Source organism: Thamnophis sirtalis, unplaced genomic scaffold (genome assembly GCF_051295495.1).
Source record: "Thamnophis sirtalis isolate CommonGarterSnake01/CBP01778 unplaced genomic scaffold, rThaSir2_p1.2 scaffold_2, whole genome shotgun sequence".
In the NCBI taxonomy this organism is placed as follows: domain Eukaryota; kingdom Metazoa; phylum Chordata; class Lepidosauria; order Squamata; family Natricidae; genus Thamnophis; species Thamnophis sirtalis.
In genome coordinates, this window is record NW_028261382.1 from 80,573,780 (window position 1) to 80,590,960 (window position 17,181).

At 45.8% G+C, this 17,181-nt stretch overlaps 1 protein-coding gene across 2 annotated transcripts in view; it reads left to right on the plus strand.

Moving 5' to 3' along the window:
• The first annotated feature begins 1,427 nt into the window (after positions 1–1,427).
• PPP2R2A (protein phosphatase 2 regulatory subunit Balpha) overlaps positions 1,428–17,181 on the plus strand; it is an 80,929-nt gene continuing 65,175 nt past the window's right edge. The window contains exons 1-2 of one of the 2 annotated variants that reach the window (XM_087706205.1): positions 1,428–1,651; positions 4,275–4,352. In XM_087706205.1, coding sequence (XP_087562331.1) covers positions 1,645–1,651; positions 4,275–4,352 — 85 coding nt within the window. In that variant the 5' untranslated portion in view covers positions 1,428–1,644. Of the gene's footprint in view, positions 1,652–1,939; positions 2,079–4,274; positions 4,353–17,181 lie in introns of those variants that run through there. The other variant, XM_087706204.1, reaches the window with a different exon arrangement.

Sequence of the window (17,181 nt, forward strand, 5' to 3'; positions counted from 1 at the left end):
CAACTGCCTTGGTTAGCCACATATTTTGGGCTCAATTGTGATCGTAAATTGAGGATTACCTCTAATTCAAAATATTACATTTTTTGGGATAAATTTTGAGTTTAGGGGAAGATTGTTCCTAACAGTGCCTCACCCCAGTCAGTTCCCACTCCTTATTTTACAGTTAGTGCAACAAAAAATTCCAGTAGTGTGATTACAAAAAAAACCCCACCAATGTTCTTTCCATTTACTGTATCCAAGAAAGGTAATACTGTAAGAACAGAATGCCAGTAAGCAGTTAGTTCCTGAAAGAGTGGACGTTTTCTTTCCATCTTGGCTCAGATGCTTTGATCAATAGATGGGTGGGACTCAAAATACCGCATGGAAATTTGAGAAGCAGCGATACAAAGAGGAAGTTTTCAGGAATTTGGCATCTTGGCCAAACAAGGCGCAATAGCAACTCTGCATTTTCTACTTTTTCCAAAGTCAGAACCATTTTTTTTAAAGGTGAGATGGAAACTACCAAGCCTTCAAAGTCTGAAAGGGAAACTGAACTGGGCACTCTCTCTTCCTTTTTGTTTGTCCATCTCCTTATCAATAAGCAAAGGTCTATGGAAATTCTCAACTATCCAGGTCCTGCTTTGACCCAGAGGTGTTTTTCCAAACATCAACTGGACTGTCTTTTTTCTTTTTGGGAAACATTTCACTTCGAAGAGTTTCTTCAGTTCTTCTTGGAGAAGTGAAACCAAACCAAAGGGGGTGGAGTGGAATCAAGAAAGTCCAATTACCTTTTGGAAAAGCACCTCTGGGACAATAAGCAAAACGTAACTCTTGTGCTGGAGGAGATTCCCGCACGACTTTGCAACTAGCAATGAACTCCAGCGGGAGTCCAACCAAGAGATGGTCAACATCTCCGCCAGCTCATGATGGGGCTTTTTACCTTCTACCCCTCCACCCAAAAAAACCCCAGCTAAAGCCTGACCCTGACCTCTCTCGCGGCCTGTTGATTCTCAACAGAAAATCACTAGCATCCCGCTCCGAGGCTCGCCGCGGCCCCGGCGCAGAAGGCAGGCAAGCGGAGCGCCCAAGCGAAAGAGCCGCCGCTTGGGCTGCACTTGCGCAAGTTCACTTGCGCTTTTTTTTTTTTAACCCGCCGCGCCATCCCCACCCGCTCGGGCTTCACCACACGGGAAAGCGGGTTGTGGGAACTCGAGCTCTTCCTCCTCAGGCGGGCGGAACGCTTGTGGTCAAGCGCGGCCGCACACTCCCATCCCCAGCCCAGCAAGCGCGACGCGCGCATTCCCATCTCCAGCCTTTTCCCTTTTGAGGGCCCCGCCCCCTTCCTCTTCCCCTTCGGGCGAGCTGCCTTCCCCCCCCCGCTCCCCCCGCTGCTTTCCCACCTTCCCCCGCCTCGGCCGCTGACGTCATATTCGGTTCTGCCGGCGCCATTTTGAAAGGAGGAGGGGGGCTGGGTAAGGAGGAGGAGGAGGAAGCGGAGAGCGGGGAAGCCCTGGAAGCGAAGCCGGCCTTGCCCTCCCCCCCGCTCCCCGGCGGGCGCGATCCGCTGCCATCCTCCCTCCACGTTCTCTCCCAGACCGGCCCGGCGAGAGGATTGAGAAGCTGAGAGGCCGCTTCCTCCCGACCGCCAACCATTGGGCGCCCAGCATGGCAGGTAAAGGGGCGAGGGAGCCGCGCTCTGCCCGGGGACTGGAGTCTGGCGCCGGCAGGGCGGGCGGGCGGGCGGGGAGGAGAAGCGCTACTTCGCTCTTGCAGAGCCCGACTGCCGGCCCTGCGGGGAGCGGCTTCGGCCACTTCCTTTCGCCTCTCTCTCACCCCCGTTGCTTTTCATGGAAAGCCCCGGTCGGCTTTTTTGCCCCCCTTCCCTCCCGCTGCCTCGGAGGGTCTCCTGAAATGCTGGCTCCCCTCCTTGGGCCGGCTCGTCCGCCTTTCCCCACCGCCTCGATCCCCTTGAGGGATGGCCGGGATCGTTCCGACGGAGGTTTTTTTTAAAAAAATGCCCCTTCTTGTCTCTGCCCGTCAAGCGGCGCCGCTGCTCCTTGGCGAGGGAGAGGCAGAAGTTGGTGCGGTTTCCAACCGAGGTGTGCGGGGTGTGTGTGTGTGTCGGGGGGGGGGTTGATCTTTCCCTTTTTCCTGCTGATAAGCCTCGAAAGGCTTTCCCCACCCCACCCCAGCCGGGGATTCGGGGCTGGACCGGCAGGATTGCTTTGCACGCCCCGTGTTTGGGAAGCCGAGGGCAGAGGGCGCGTCGGGAAGAGAAGGGGAGGGGGTCCCTTTGCAAAGCCAGCATGCCTCCGATGCAGCCGCTTTCGTGGGAAGGGACGTGCAATCTTGGTGCCAACCCGAGGGGGGGGGATGTGCTGACAGCTTGAGCAGCCTCCATGTGATATTTAAGCCCACATCTCTTCCTGCTCATTGGAGGGGGGGGGTTCCCCACCTTGGGGGTGGCTTGAAAATGCAATGGGAGGCCTTCAACATCAGCTCCCTTCTGTTGCTGTTCCCCTGCCTTTTTCTCTTCCTTTTTCCTGGAATTTGTTTCACCCACACCCAGTCTATTTAATTGCTCTAGGTTTGGAAATAGAGCACAAGAGGCCCTATTGAGAACTGCTTTGCAGCCCTGATGTGCCCACAACACCTCTGGCGTCCACCCGCCCCTGGTTCCCCCCCCTTTTTTTTTCCTTTTCATCAATGGATGCAGAGCTTGGAATGTAGGGAGATACAGCTGGATGGGGGTGGCCTACTTTAGTGTGTATGTTTGTGTGTGTGTGTATCAAAGTAGATCTCATTCTACATACATACATACATACAGTGTCACAACCCCTGGTATGCCCCAATTATGGGAGAATATATATATTCTCTCTCTTTCTCAACAGATGATAGATAGATAGATAGATAGATAGATAGATAGATAAATAGATAGATAGATAGATAGATAGATAGAATGAGATCTACTTTTACATTTATTTTTTATAGAAGATCCTTAGGATTTCAGGGCAAAGCTCAACTACAGGCCTTGGCTTTTGCTCCTTCAGGATGCATGCTGTACATGAATATGGATTTATTCCTATCTCTAAACATCCTTTCCCATTTCCAGATATGGTCAAATGATTCAGGACATTGTAACAGGAGGGAGATTAAAATAGAATACTTTTGTTTCCACTTTTCCTGTGTTCCTCCTGCTGTTCTTGAGCCAGGAAGGAATACATAGTTGCTTCAAACTTTGTTCTCCCTTGTAGAGCTCAGCCTCAAGAAGAAAAGGGAGCGAGAAAGGGGGTGGTGGGAAACTTCGCACTGTGTTTTTTCCCCCCATTTGGTTTGGAGTGTGGAGGGGGGGGGCATAAAAAGAAAGGGCTCCATTTTGACAGCCCTTTTTTCAGGAACTAGAAGCTACCAGCTTGTAATTCTTCGCAGTCTCTTTCCTGTATGAACCCAACCCAAATGACTGACTTCAAATGACATGAAGAAGAAATGGGTGGTGTCTGCACTGTGTTTTGTACATGTCTTGGCGGCAAGGTTCAAGTGATTCATTGTCTTCCGCCTAGGCAGAAATGTTCCTGAAATTTTCTCTCCGATCCGTCTTTTACGGTAGTTTGAAACTTACTTGTAACTTTAAAGCAGCCTGACAACCTCCTCAAGCTCTTGAGGTTATACTTCTGCTTTGTATTTTTTAAATCATGTTTTATTTCTTTATTATGCACATGGGAAAGGTTCTTGGCTTAGGTTTCTGTTGTTTTTTTCTTTAGGTGGTGAAGTTTGCTGCTCCTGCTCCTGCTAATGAGGATGCTGATTTATTGTTCTTAAATACAGTGTGGGGGAAAACTGTAGCCAGGTTAGGGGCGGGAGAGGATTTAATGTAGAAAATGAATTTCGTTTGTTAAGGCAAGGAAGCACTGCATTTTTTCAGAGAATTCTAGAAGACATCCCGAGGTAATTTCTTGCGATTGTGGTGTGATTTTGGGAATGTATTCAGGAATGTAGCTTTGGAAACAGCTAAGAATTAGCTGAGAAATTGCAGTGATTCTGGGCCGGATGGATATATTTGCTCTGGGCTAATTCGAACCCAATGCTTTGGTGGCAGGTGGCGGAGAAGAATGGTTTGCGAGGAGGTTATCTGTGGGCTTCAATCTCTGCTGAGAATATCCTTGTGGGTGTGTAGAGTTTGCCTTTGCAGCGTCATTCGCTGCACTGTTTATCAGAGTGGAATGATAAAACCGTGCAGCCAAATTTCATACGATGGGTGTGGAATTACGTTGATTTAACTTCTGTTCTGTTTCTAGGAGCTGGCGGTGGCGGGAATGACATTCAGTGGTGTTTTTCTCAGGTGAAAGGCGCTGTGGACGATGATGTAGCGGAAGGTAAGAACAAGTTCTGAGCCCCCATTACCATTGCTAATGACAGCACAGTGGAAGTGCTGCATTCCTGGGATAGTTAAATCTTTTCCTGCTGTTGGGCCTAGAGAGAATATCCTGGAAGTTTACTGAAGTGTCTTGAATCTCGCTTAATGGCTGTTGGGGCACCCATCTTCTTTTGGCTAGGCATTATATGGTTAGAATCAGGGTAGTTTTTGAAGGGATGCTAAACATTGTTCACATGTCTCTTTCCTCTAGTATTGGAATTGCATGCTTTGAAAATAATTTGGAAGATAGGCTTTGGTTCGCACGCGGCATAGTACCTCTTTTCCATTGATTAAAGCAGCCCAACTTTTTAAGTTATTTACTGGAGTCTGGAAAAGAGGTGGCTGCTTTAAGAATTCCATTAATTTTCACAAATTAGGAGCAATGCTCTTTGGGTATGTTTATAAACATGAAAAAAAAGATGTAAATATTTTGATGAATGGCAGATGAGTTTTCTGGTCAACCCAGCACATTGCATGTGTATGTGAATGCATACCTACATGCATTATAATACACGTTGCATGCAGTGTAACATGACCTTTCACTCCTTGAGTTATTGCATTTTAAAGAAATCACCTGTGGCTGTTAAACCTGGACAATTAACTACGCATTGTGCTTTTCTGAATAGATGCCACTATTAGTGTGAGCACATTGTGTTACTAAACCCTGCATTCTTGCTGTAGAGAAATCTATAGCATGAAAATGGAGAATGATTTCTAGTTTCTTTTTAATGATATATTTTTGGAAGCATGGAACCAACGCAAAAACAGTGACAGTTTCTGTGGGAGGGAAAGCTGTGTTATCTAATCTTCTAGGGCTTTCTAAGAAGGGAAATTGGGCTTTTTCCTTGAAGGTAGCACACCTAAGTCCAAAGATTTGACTTTCTTTTTTCTTGAGGATGGATAATACTTAGGTGATAAAGGGCCTGCCTTGTATGCAGATGGATCTAGATTTTGTTTCTGGAAGCAAAACCTCTGGGAACGTCAGCCTGCAACTTTCAAAGAGAGACTGTGGTTTGAGTAATATCCCAGAGATAGATAGCGTGTTTTCCTAGCAATGCATGTGTCACCAAAACCTTGCTTGGAATCACACGTTCTACTTAGCTGTAGAGGTAGTCCTCGACTTACGACCACAATTGAGCCCAAAGTTTCTGTTGTAAAAGTGAGACCTTTGTTAAGTGAGGTTTTCCCCATTTTATGACCTTTCTTTTAGATTTTTTTAAGATTTTATTTGTGATTTATAGGTCGCCCTTTTCCCTGAGGGGACTCAGGGCGGCTTACAATTCATGGGAGGGGGAGTGCAAGACAAAACATAAGACAATACGTGAATGAGAAAAAAAATAAAGCAATAAAACACAACTTTCATTCAACATTCGGGTGGGGGCGAATTAGAATCTTATCCCCAGGCCTGACGGGATAGCCAGATCTTAAGGGCTGTGCGGAAGGTCTGGACGGTGGTGAGGGTGCATACATTGGCAGTTGATAATTTAGAAACGTGGTTGTTAAGTGAATCGGGCTTCCTTGTTGAGTCTGCTTGCCAAAAGGTCGCAAAAGGAGATCACGTGACCTTGGGACACAGCAACAGTCATACGTATGAACCAATTGCAAGCCCCTGAATTTTGATCACATGATCATGGGGATGCTACAGAGGTTGTAAGCGTGAAAAATGGTCACTATTCACTTTTTTTGGTGCCATTGTCACTTTGAAAGTCACTAAATGAACCGTTGTAAGTTGAGGACTACATGTAATACTGTTTTATTGGAGAAATATGGACCAGTTATTGTGTATTAGTTGACAATGCTGGATCTGTAACTCTCTAGCGCAAGATGCACAAAATAGGGAAAACGTGGTTCAGAATAAACCTTCGTATTCTTCTCGTGCTGCTAGACATTTTTTAGGTCAGCAAGAAAAAAAAAACTATGCTGCCAAATAGGAGAAGCTGGTTTCTATCTCCCCTTCTCTTCCCTCCCCTGCTGGCCCATCTGCTTCCTTTCTCTCTCCATCTTCAGTCTCTTCTGAGGTTCCCCTCAATGCCTGATATCTTTGGCCCCTTCCCCTATTCCCTTCCCACAATCCTTCTTGCCTGGTTCAGAACAGCCCGATTTTGCTCTGTTTACGAACCAGAGCAAGCTGTTTTGTGCACACAGTACCTCCCTGTTTCCCCCAGCAAGTCCATTCTATAGCGGATACTGTTGTTAACTGGAGCTGAAAGTATGGCTTGCTAAATATGCATCAGCAAAGCCTACTGACCATTGCTGTATGAATTACTGCGCTATTGATCTGTTGCAGCTGGTGCAAAAGGAACGCCCATTGCTGTGAATGCTGCCTGTATTGAGAACAAGAGCAGGTTGGAATGATCTGGGGTCCTTTTTCCCTCTGTGTTACCAGAATCATGCTGGCGCAAAACAGTCAAAATCTGAAACTTAAAGAACGTATTCTAAAGAAAAGAAGAATTAGGGGGCACATGATAATAATATTTCAGTATTTGAGGGGCTGCCACAAAGAAGAGGGAGTCAAATTATTCTCCAAAGCACCAGAGGGCAGGACAAGAAACAATGGTTGGAAACTAATCAAAGAGAAGCAACTTGGAATTGGCAATAGCACTTAGACTTATATACTGCTTTACAGTGCTTTTACAGCCCTCTGTAAGTGGTTTACAGAATCAGCGTATTGCCCCCAACAATCTGGGTCCTCATTTTACCCACTTTGGAAGGATGGAAGGCTGAATCAACCTTGAGCCTTTGTTTGATTTGAACTGCCAAACTGCAGCTGGCAGCTGGCTGAAGTAGCCTGCAGTGCTGCACTCTAACCACTGCACCACCTCGGTTCTTAAGGAGAAACTTCCTAACACTGAGGACAATTAATCAGTGGAACGACTTGCCTCAAGAAATCATGAATGTTCCATCACTGGAGGTTTTTAAGAAGAGACTAGAAAGTCACTTGTCTGGAATGGTATAGGTTCTCCTGCTTGAATAGGGGGCTGGATTAGAAGACCTCCAAGGTCCCTTCCAGCTCTATTCATATCCTCAGAGTTAAAAGCATGTTCCTTTTAGGGTGAAGATCAGTGTAGATGGTTCTCTGCATAGCCTCCTAGAAATTTATTATGGATGAATGAAGAGAAGCAGGCATATAACGGGTTATAAATGTACCAAAGTTGATGAAAATAAGTACACAAAGGTAGTCCTTCATTTGCAATCACAATTGGTACAAGAACTTACATGCTAAGTGAGACAGTTGTTCAGTGAGTCAGGCCTGATTTTACGACCAATTTTGGTTGTTAAGCAAATCACCGCAGTTGTTAAATGAATTGTGTGGTTGTTAAGCAAATCTGGCTTCTCCCATTGACTTAGCTTGTTGGAAGTGGCTGGGAAGGTCATCGATGGTGATCACATGGCCTGAAACAGTGCAATCATTGTAAACACATGCCACTCACGTGACCAAGGGGATGCTGTGATAGTTGTAAATGCAAGGACCAATTCTAAGTCACCTTTTTCAGTGCTGATGTAACATTGGACAGTTGCTTAACAGATGGCTGTAAGTGGGGAATTACCTGTATTGAGAATATTCATAACAGGATCTAAACCAAGCACATAACTACATGGATGATAGAAAAAGAGAAGGACCAGGGGAGACATGATAGCAGTCTTCCAATATTTGAGGGGCTGCCACAGAGAGGAGGGAGGTCAAGCTATTTTCCAAAGCACTTGAAGGCCAGACAAGGAATAATGGATGTAAACTAAACAGGATGTTGGTACTTACCTGATACGCCTCTTCTCATAGTGGGGGAGGAGTATCCAGGATGGGTTGACCTTATCCTCCTCTTTGATTGGACTGAGTCAGATAAGCTCTTGGTATACGCCCCTGGTCCACCAGGCACCGCCCGGATATTGGCGAAGAACTCTATCCGACCCGTTGTGCCATCCACTCCAGACCTTTGTTAAGGTTTCAAACTTTTTATTAAATTATAACTTGAACATATTAGTGCAACATCCATCATAACACATCTTACATTACCATGACAGGGAGTGTCTGGATACTCCTCCTCCACTATGAGAAGAGGCGTATCAGGTAAGTACCAATGCCCTTTCTCCGTAGTGAGGGGAGGAGTATCCAGGATGGGATGTACCAAAGCTAACACGTCCCTAGGGAGGGTAACATACTGAGGGCCCATGGCCAAACTATGCCTGGTGGGGTGTGTCCCCCGCCCTATGAACCGCCTGTAATACTCTGCGACCAAACGAAGCCTCCGCAGAAGCAAAGGTATCCAATTTGTAGTTCCTCACGAAGGGTGAGGGGAAAAACCACATGGCTGCCCTACATATCTCTGTCAATGAGGCCTGCGTTGCCCAGGCCGCAGTGGTGGCCGCACTTCATGTGGAGTGTGCTGTGATGGGGCTCGGTGACTGTATGCCCTGGGACTGGTAGGCCGTAGCAATGCAGGTTCTCAACCACCTGCCTTTGGTGATGGAGGTCACCTTCTTGCCCAGAGATCCCGGTTGGAATGAGACAAACAGGGCCTCGGACTTTCTATTAGGCCGGGTTCTTCTGAGGTAAATCCTCAGAGCCCTCCTTACGTCTAGAGTGTGCCACTTCCTCTCTATTGGGCGAGAAGAGTCTAGACAAAAATTGGGCAAAATCAGCTCTTGCGACCTGTGGAAGCATGAGCACACCTTAGGTATGAAGGAGGGATCCAACTGCAACACCACTCTGTCCTGGTGAAATATGCAGAGGTCTTCCTTAGCGGACAGGGCCTGCAGCTCTGATATCCATCTGGCGGATGTGATGGCCACTAGAAACACCACCTTAAGGGTTAAAAACTTTAGTGAAACTGTTCGCAATGGCTCAAACGCCCCCCCCCTCAGAGCATTCAACTCCCTGTGCAAGTCCCCGGAAGGGCACCTGTGTACCGTGGGTGGTTTGAGGTTGGATGCCCCCTTCAGGAACTGCCTGACCAAGGGTTGGTGAGTGAGTGTCTGAGCTCTACCGCACAGAAGCATGGATGAGATGGCCGAAAGTTGTCTCCTAATCATGTTGGGAGCTAGCCCCCTGTCCAGGCCTGCCTGGAGAAATTCCGGCAAAAGGAAAGGTGGCTCTCACTGGGTCCTGTCCCTGGGAGTTACACCATACGGAAAAGGCCCGCCAAGTCGTGCCGTAAATGCGCTCCGTGGAGGATCTTTGGGCGGCCTGGATAGTTTCTATTACCATGGGGGAGAATTGATGCTCCGCTCAACTGCCAAGCGGTCAACTGGAGCCATTGGGGTTCCGGGTGCTCCAGTGACCCCTGCCTGAGGGACATCCTTTCCTCCAAGCTCTGCCCACCGAGAGCGATTGGAGGTCTGCAAACCATGGCCTCCTAGGCCAAAAGGGGGCAATCAGCACCACCTCTGCCCCCTCCCGACTTGCCTTTTTGTAGAGCTGCTCCAGCTTCTTGTGCCTTCCCCTTTCATACTTAGATGGCTTGGAAGGCTTGTGACCACCCTCTACCTCCAGCTCTGCCCTGGGGAAAAGGTGCTTCTTCTTACCTCTAGCCTTTGTTCCCCCCCTCTTCTGGGAAGCCTTTGGGGTGGTCACTAACCTTGGTTGATCCGCTGCCCCTCGGGTGGGGCTGCTGGCTGTTGCTGCAGGTACTTGAGTCCTGCTGGTCTCCTTGTTGCTGCTGGGTGCCGCCATCTTGGAACACGTGGGTCCTCCCAGCTTCAAGATGGCACCCGTGCCAGGAGACAAAGGGCGCCTCTTTTAAATTTCCTGTTCTGTCGGCTTGTGCTCCGAGGAGTTGCCGCGCGCCTCTGCCGCTGGTTTTTACTTCTTCTGCCTCCTTCGGGTGCCGCTAGAGGCTTTGCTCCCCCCGTGGACCTCCTCCAGCAAGATGGGCCACGTGGATAATTGCGCGGGTGATCAGTGGCATTTGGGAAGCCGCGGTTCGCTGCTTAACCCGGCAGGGAGCAACGGAGCACTCCGGCACCCAGCAGAGCTCCCGCGGCGAGGCTCACCTTTTGGGCGGGGATCCAGCGCCGCACTCGCTTGTCGGTGGCCCAATTTGCGCCCCACAGCGCTTGAGGAAGCCATGACTTGCCGCTCGAACCTGTGGGGAGCGGCAGAGTGCTCCGGCGCTGCTGTAGCCTCTGCAGCTGGGCTTGCCTTTAGAAGGCTTGTGCCCTTTGTTTCCTGCTTGCCCAGCAGATTTCCTTTCCTGAGTGATACTTGTCTCACTCAGATGCCTGGGCAGCATGCCGTACCCCAAGGGGGCTTTTGTCAGACTTCCTTGCAGCTCAGGGAGCTGTCCAGCTCGCTTGCGGCTGCTGCTATAGGGAGATGAATTAATCCTATTTCTTTCTTTAAATTTCTTTCCAAATTATCGGAGATCCAGGATGGCAAACCATCCAGTTGAGGGACTAGGTTGATAACTGGGCGGTGCCTGGTGGACCAAGGGCGTATACCAAGAGCTTATCTGACTCAGTCCAATCAACGAGAGGATAAGGTCAACCCATCCTGGATACTCCTCCCCTCCCTATGGAGAAAAGGAGAGATTCAACCTGGAAATAAGAAGAAATTTTCTGAAAGTGAAAACAATCAATGGAACAGAAATTGCCTTCGGAAGTTGTGGTAGCTTCAAGAAGAGATTGGACTGCCATTTGTCAGAAATGGTTTAGGGCCTCCTGCCTCTAATCCTGCGAGTGAGATACATTTGCCAAAAGGTTTGAGAGAGTTATCTGAGGACCTTTGGTTTATCTAAGCTGGGAAGACAACTTAATAGACACCTAGGATGATAGAGACTGAAATACAGTTTGCATATCTGTGGTTGAATAATCAATAGCAGGCTACTCTTGACACATGAACGCATACATGAAGGCTTATGAATGTTAGTGACTAACTTCATAAAGCATTCTGAGTTGAAGCCTATGGCTTTCAACTCAACCACTCAATGGCTTATTGAGATGTGTGATATTTGTTGCAATGTGAAAATAAATATTGTAAGAATAAGGATCCTGAGACCATCTGTTATTGCTAAATTGTAACTTTTAGCCTCTCACAATTTCCTTATATTGTCTGAGATTGCTCGGAATTATAACACTAATATTATAACACTAATGTTCATAAGCCTTCATTTAGGGATTCATGGGTTCAGACTAGTATATACTAGTATATCTCTTCTAGGACTGCTGATATTACCTAGTTTGGTAATGAAAACAACCAAGCTCAAAGCATCAAGGACTCCACAATTCAGGCATTTTCTCTAGACTTCCTGAAATTTAGCATCTTTTTTCCCCAAGAAAACTTTCTCCATTCATAGAATAACAGACTTGGAAGGAACCTTGGAAGTCTTATAGTCCAACCCACTGCTTAGGCAGGAAACCCTATACCACTTCAGACAAGTGAACATCCAACATTTTCTTAAAAACTTCCAGTGTTGGAGCATTTACAGCTTCTGGAGGCAAGTCATTTCATGGATTAATTGTTCTAACAATTAATGGTCAGAAAATGTCTTCTTAGTTCTAAGTTGCTTCTCTCCTTGATTAGTTTCCATCCATTGCTTCTTGTCCTGTCTTCAGGTGCTTTGGAGAATACTTTGACTGCCTCTTCTTTGTGGCAGCTGCTAAGATATTGGAACAATGCTATCATGTCTCCCCTAGTCCTTCTTTTCGTTAAACTAGACATATCCAGTTCCCGCAACCGTTGTTTTAGCCTCCAGCCCCCTAATCATCTTTGTTACTCTTCTCTGCACTCTTTCTAGAGTCTCCACATCTTTTTCTTTTCTTTGAACTGATTTTTCCCAGTCATTCATTTGTTCTATCTCAAAATCAGGATATTCAATAAGGGTATTCAATCCTGTTTAATTTTGGTGCTATTATATGAGAGCTATACAACTCTTTACCATGCCTGACTTTTCAGAGGTGGTTGGGTAGCTTCCAAGAATGAACATTCAGGATGCATGGATGATTTAGTTACAGACTTCCTGATATTGTGGAATACTAAGAATAGAGTAAATGCTTCTTCTTTTCCTTTGAATTTGCAAGCAGTCCTCCTTTAACAATGATAATTAGTCCTAGGATTTATGTCACTAAACGATGTAGTCATAAAGCATGACATCATGTGGCCACATCATTTAGCAGCGGTAGTTTCAGCAATCCCTGGTTATTGATGTTAAGCAAAGCACCGCCAATTATTAAATGACCATCTCATAGAATCATTCCAATTTCCTGTCGGCTTTGCCATTGACTTTGCATTGTTGGAAGAAAGATCCATCTGGGTTTAGTTCCAAGTGGATTCATGGAAGTTGCTTGGAAAGAAGGTTTTTTGATGGTGGACAGGACCACATGGTTTGAGGTCCTGGGGAAAAAAAGGGGTCACATGCCTTGAAGATCTTGAAGCAAAAAGGGCAGAGTGTCTCTGAGTTTTATACCCACTCTTTGGTCCCACCTTGGAGCTTCCTGTTCCTGTGTAAGGAATGTATTCTGATTGGTGGCCAGACTGCCGGGGGTGGTGGTGTCTTAGCTAACTTTGTAGGCTGCCTGTCTTTTGAGTCCCAAGCTGAAGGTCACAAATTGTATTGTGTGAATGCAACTCTAGTGGTCAAAACTCAAGCTGGTTGTTGAGCACTCAAATCGGAATCACGTGACAGCACGACTCTGAGATGGCTGGAAGTTTGAGAACAGCTCATGATTATCATTTGTTTGGTGTTGCAGCACGTTTGAATGGTCAGTGAACAAGTGGTCGTTAAATGAGGAGCTCCTGTCCTTTTAATGCTTTGAAAGTAGCTGTGTAATTAGTTGTTTCCTTGTGGTATTGTTCGAAATCATAGAGAAGTTCTTTGGGAACCATCTCATCTCCACATCTTATGTTTACTACAGGCATTTCTCGACTAATGGCCATTATTGAGCCCAAAATGTCCATTGCTGAGTGAGACATTTGTTTGGATTTTTCCCTATTTTATGACCTTTCGTGCCACGGTTGTTAAGTGAATCATCAGTTGTTAAATTCGTAAGATGATTAAGTGAATCTGGCTTCTCCATTGACTTTGCTTGTCAGAAGGTCGCAAAAGGGGAATCACATGACCCTGCCACCATCATAAATATGAGTCAGTTACTAAGTGTCTGAGATACTGCAACAGTTGTAAGTGTGAAAAGAGGTCGTAAGTCACATTTTTCAGTGCTGTTGTAACTTGGAATGGTCACTAAGAGAACTGTTGTAAATCAAGGGCTACCTGTAATGAAGCTTTAGCACAGATCCATTATTTTATGGCATGTCTAGCGCATATTTCCTTCTTATTTGTATATTAAGAAGCTATTCTATGGATTATCTTCAGTATTCAGGGAAAGTTGTGCATTAGTGAAAGAATGAACCACAATCTTAATTCTTATGCTAAGATACCCAGTTATGATGACAAGATAATCTGAGTTGCTGCTTTTAAAAAGGACTGGAACTATCTAATTTGTAGGCACTGCTTCTGTCTTGGCAGGGGATCTGTGACTCTACCTGGGTTTCAGATAGGTGCTTTTTTAATCTAAGATGATTGGAGTTGTCAGAGACCAAGACATTTGACTTACGGCCCCAAATTTCAATCAGAATTTAGATTGCTAAACAAGGCAGGTGGTAAGTGAATCACACTCAGTTTTGCAACCTTTTTGTTGCCAAGGTTGTTAAGCAGATCATTGCAGTTGTTAAGCGGATCATGTGGTTGTTAAGCAAATAGTTGCATGACCCCAGGATGATGAAACAGTTGTTAATTACATTGCTGGTTGCCAAGTGCCTGGATTTCGATCCCTTGGTCATGGGGATGCTGCAGCTTTGTGACGACTGTTCATAAGTCACTTTTTTCACTGGTTCTGTGACTTCAAACAGGTGCTAAACAAATGGTTGCAAGTTGAGATCAACTTCTAAAACATATCATTATCCGTTCTAGAGAGACATGCAAATAGTATGCGATCAGAAGTGGGTTGCTCCCGTTTCGGGCAAACCGGTAGTGGCGGCGGCGGCAGGCTCTGCCCACCCGCCCAGAAGCTTCTGCGCATGCACAGAAGCTAATGTGCATGCGCAGAAGTGTCACACCCGCGAGAGAGCGAACACGCGCGGGGAACCGGTAGTGACGGGATTTGCAACCCACCTCTGTATGTGATGCATGTAGAAGCTACACTGTTTTCGAGCAAAAGTTGGCCAGAAGCTAAGAATGCAACTGTTAAAAAGTTTCTAGGTGAAGGTTCACTTGTGTAACAGACCACAGTTAAAAGTAGACAAGGTCTTCTAACCATGTTTCTGCACCAAATACAAAATATTTCGTCATTGCCAATCAGAGATGCAAGATACCAATAAATATATTGTTGATTGTGGCAACGAGCGGGTGGAGAGTGATAAAGATAAACTGGCTTCCTCAGCTAAGTGCTTGTTGGCTCCATTGGGTTGCCTCTGGGGAGTTACAGTGTATCACATCTTAAAGTAGGAGGGCTGGGAAGTCCCTTTCTGCAGACTTTTGGATAAAAGAAACTCTCCAGAATGTATGTATATGTGTACAATTGTGGGTTGGGCCAAACTGGCTTTGGAAAGCTTTACAGGGCAGATGTGATTTGAATTCAGTTTCTTTTCCCCTTTCAGGTCACCGTCCTTGTCCAAAGATATTATTCTGTTGTAGCAGGAAGCTCTCTGCACGAAAAGCTCTCATCCACTCTGGTTTGGGGAAGGCTTGGCATATTTCTTGTTATGAGAACTGTCAATAAATGAGGATGTGTGTAGCTAAGGGTTGAAATAAGGGGCTCCTTGGTGCTCTCTGAGCATGGTTGTTTTCTTGTAGATATTTTATTACCCAAACTAGGTCACATCACCAGTGCTAGTCTAGAATTGATGAAGCTACCTAGCACTGCTAATGTTATGTAGTTTGGGTAATGAAACATCTGCAAGAAAACAACCAAGCTCAGAGAGCACCAAGGACTGTGCAATGCTTGGAAAGAAGAAGTTGGGAAAGGCATGCAGTTCACCTGTTCTACAGTTCCCAAAGCCAAGCCCATTTTTTTCTGATTCATGCTGGAGCTATGCAGTTCTGGGAACAGACACAGTTGCTTCAAGGCGATAAGGAGAGGTCCTCAGGAATGTCTTCATGCTGTTTTCTTTGAATCCAAAGGGCTATATGGCACTACTGGTATTTGCTGTCCCCTATAGACTGTGCTATCTAGACAATTGTTAGGAATCCACCCTTATTTTCTCTAATCCAGAAGTGTTGCCCCCTCAGCTAATTCAGATAGATATCATCACAATTATATTAGCTCCACTTTAATTATAAGGATACAGAATCTTGCAAGTCCACCCCTTTCTCTTCCAAAGAGTAAAACTCTCCCCAAAGCAAAACAAAAAACAAAAAACAAAAAAACCCTCTCCCAAAAATTAAGGACGGTCCCTTCTGAGATGCTTTCACTCTCCCTTTTGGACTCAAATTTCATTTATCAGACTGTTGTCTATGCAGTGTGGGTTTTCTAAGGTCATTCTCCCGTTCCATTTTAAGAGTTTGAAAACTTTGTAACACTGTGAAACTAGAAAATGTTTTGGGTGACCTGCCTCTCCCCACAATTGGATTGTCATAATGTGCTCTGACAGGGTCTCCACTCTTCCTTGGTGAGTTGTTGACAGAGTCCAGCAGGTAGAGGATAATCTCCCAATGTTGTCATGTTGTCCCTATGCTACAAGTAAAAGAGCTGTAAAGCTCACCTGCCTGAAACAGACACTCGGTTGTGGTGCCAAGGATCCAAGATGATGGTGATGATGAAGATGGTGTTAATGATTTATCAAACTTGATCTCCTCTTCCTCCAAGAAGAACCACCCCCTGAGAAAGATGAGACAATACTAAAGTACTTTGATCTTGGGTGGGACATCATGAGGGTTTTCAGATTGGGTCTGTTGTGGAAGCTGTTACTATAAGGGCAAAGGCTGTCAAAAGAAAAACAGACCTTGGATCCTGGGCTCAGCCTGTATCCAGGCAAAGGGTAAATGAGTGTAAACCCCCCCCCCCCCAATTAGTTTTTTTTGACTAGGGAAAGGAGAAATCCAAGAATTTCTCAAGGATGCAATTCCTCTCCTTGGTGACAGCCCTGTTACTAGGATCTCCCTATGAGAAGCATTTTCTCTCCCAGAACATTTCTATCTTGTCTCCTTGGGCGTTTCCATGCCTTTTAAAAGTTACAGTAAAAAAAGGGGGGGTGTTTTTTCCCCCATGTTGCAAATATCTGTTTTGTTTCTTAAAGCACAATCAGATGTCCTGACACTATCAATACTGTGGGACTGCCTAGCATCCTTCTTTAGGATTCTCTGAATTTTATGCAGACACGAAAATCATTTGCCTGGATTGTGGGTCAAACTCTAATCAACTTTCACAGTATTGGTTTGTAGCAGAGGCTGCATCTTACTAGAGGTTGTTATTATTTGTGAAATTTATTTGCCACCAGTCTCACTGCGGGGCTACTCTAGGCGGCTCACAAAAATAAAAAGGAAGAAATGAAAAGAGGGTGAACAGAAGTAAGATAATAGAACAAAATGAAAAATGAAAAAGAAGACAAGTAAAAAAGGTAAAGGTTTCCTCTGTCCAATTGTGTCCAACTCTAGGGGGACAGTGTTGATCTCCGTTTCTTGGCTGAGGGAGCCAACGTTGTCGGAAGACATTTTCTGTGGTCATGTGGCCAGCATTGACTATAAGGCAAAGGCACATGGAACACTGTTACCTTCCCGCCGAAGTGGTATCTATTTATTTACCGTAATTTTCTGAGTATAAGACTCACCTTTTTTCCCTCAAAAAAGAGGCTGAAAATCTGG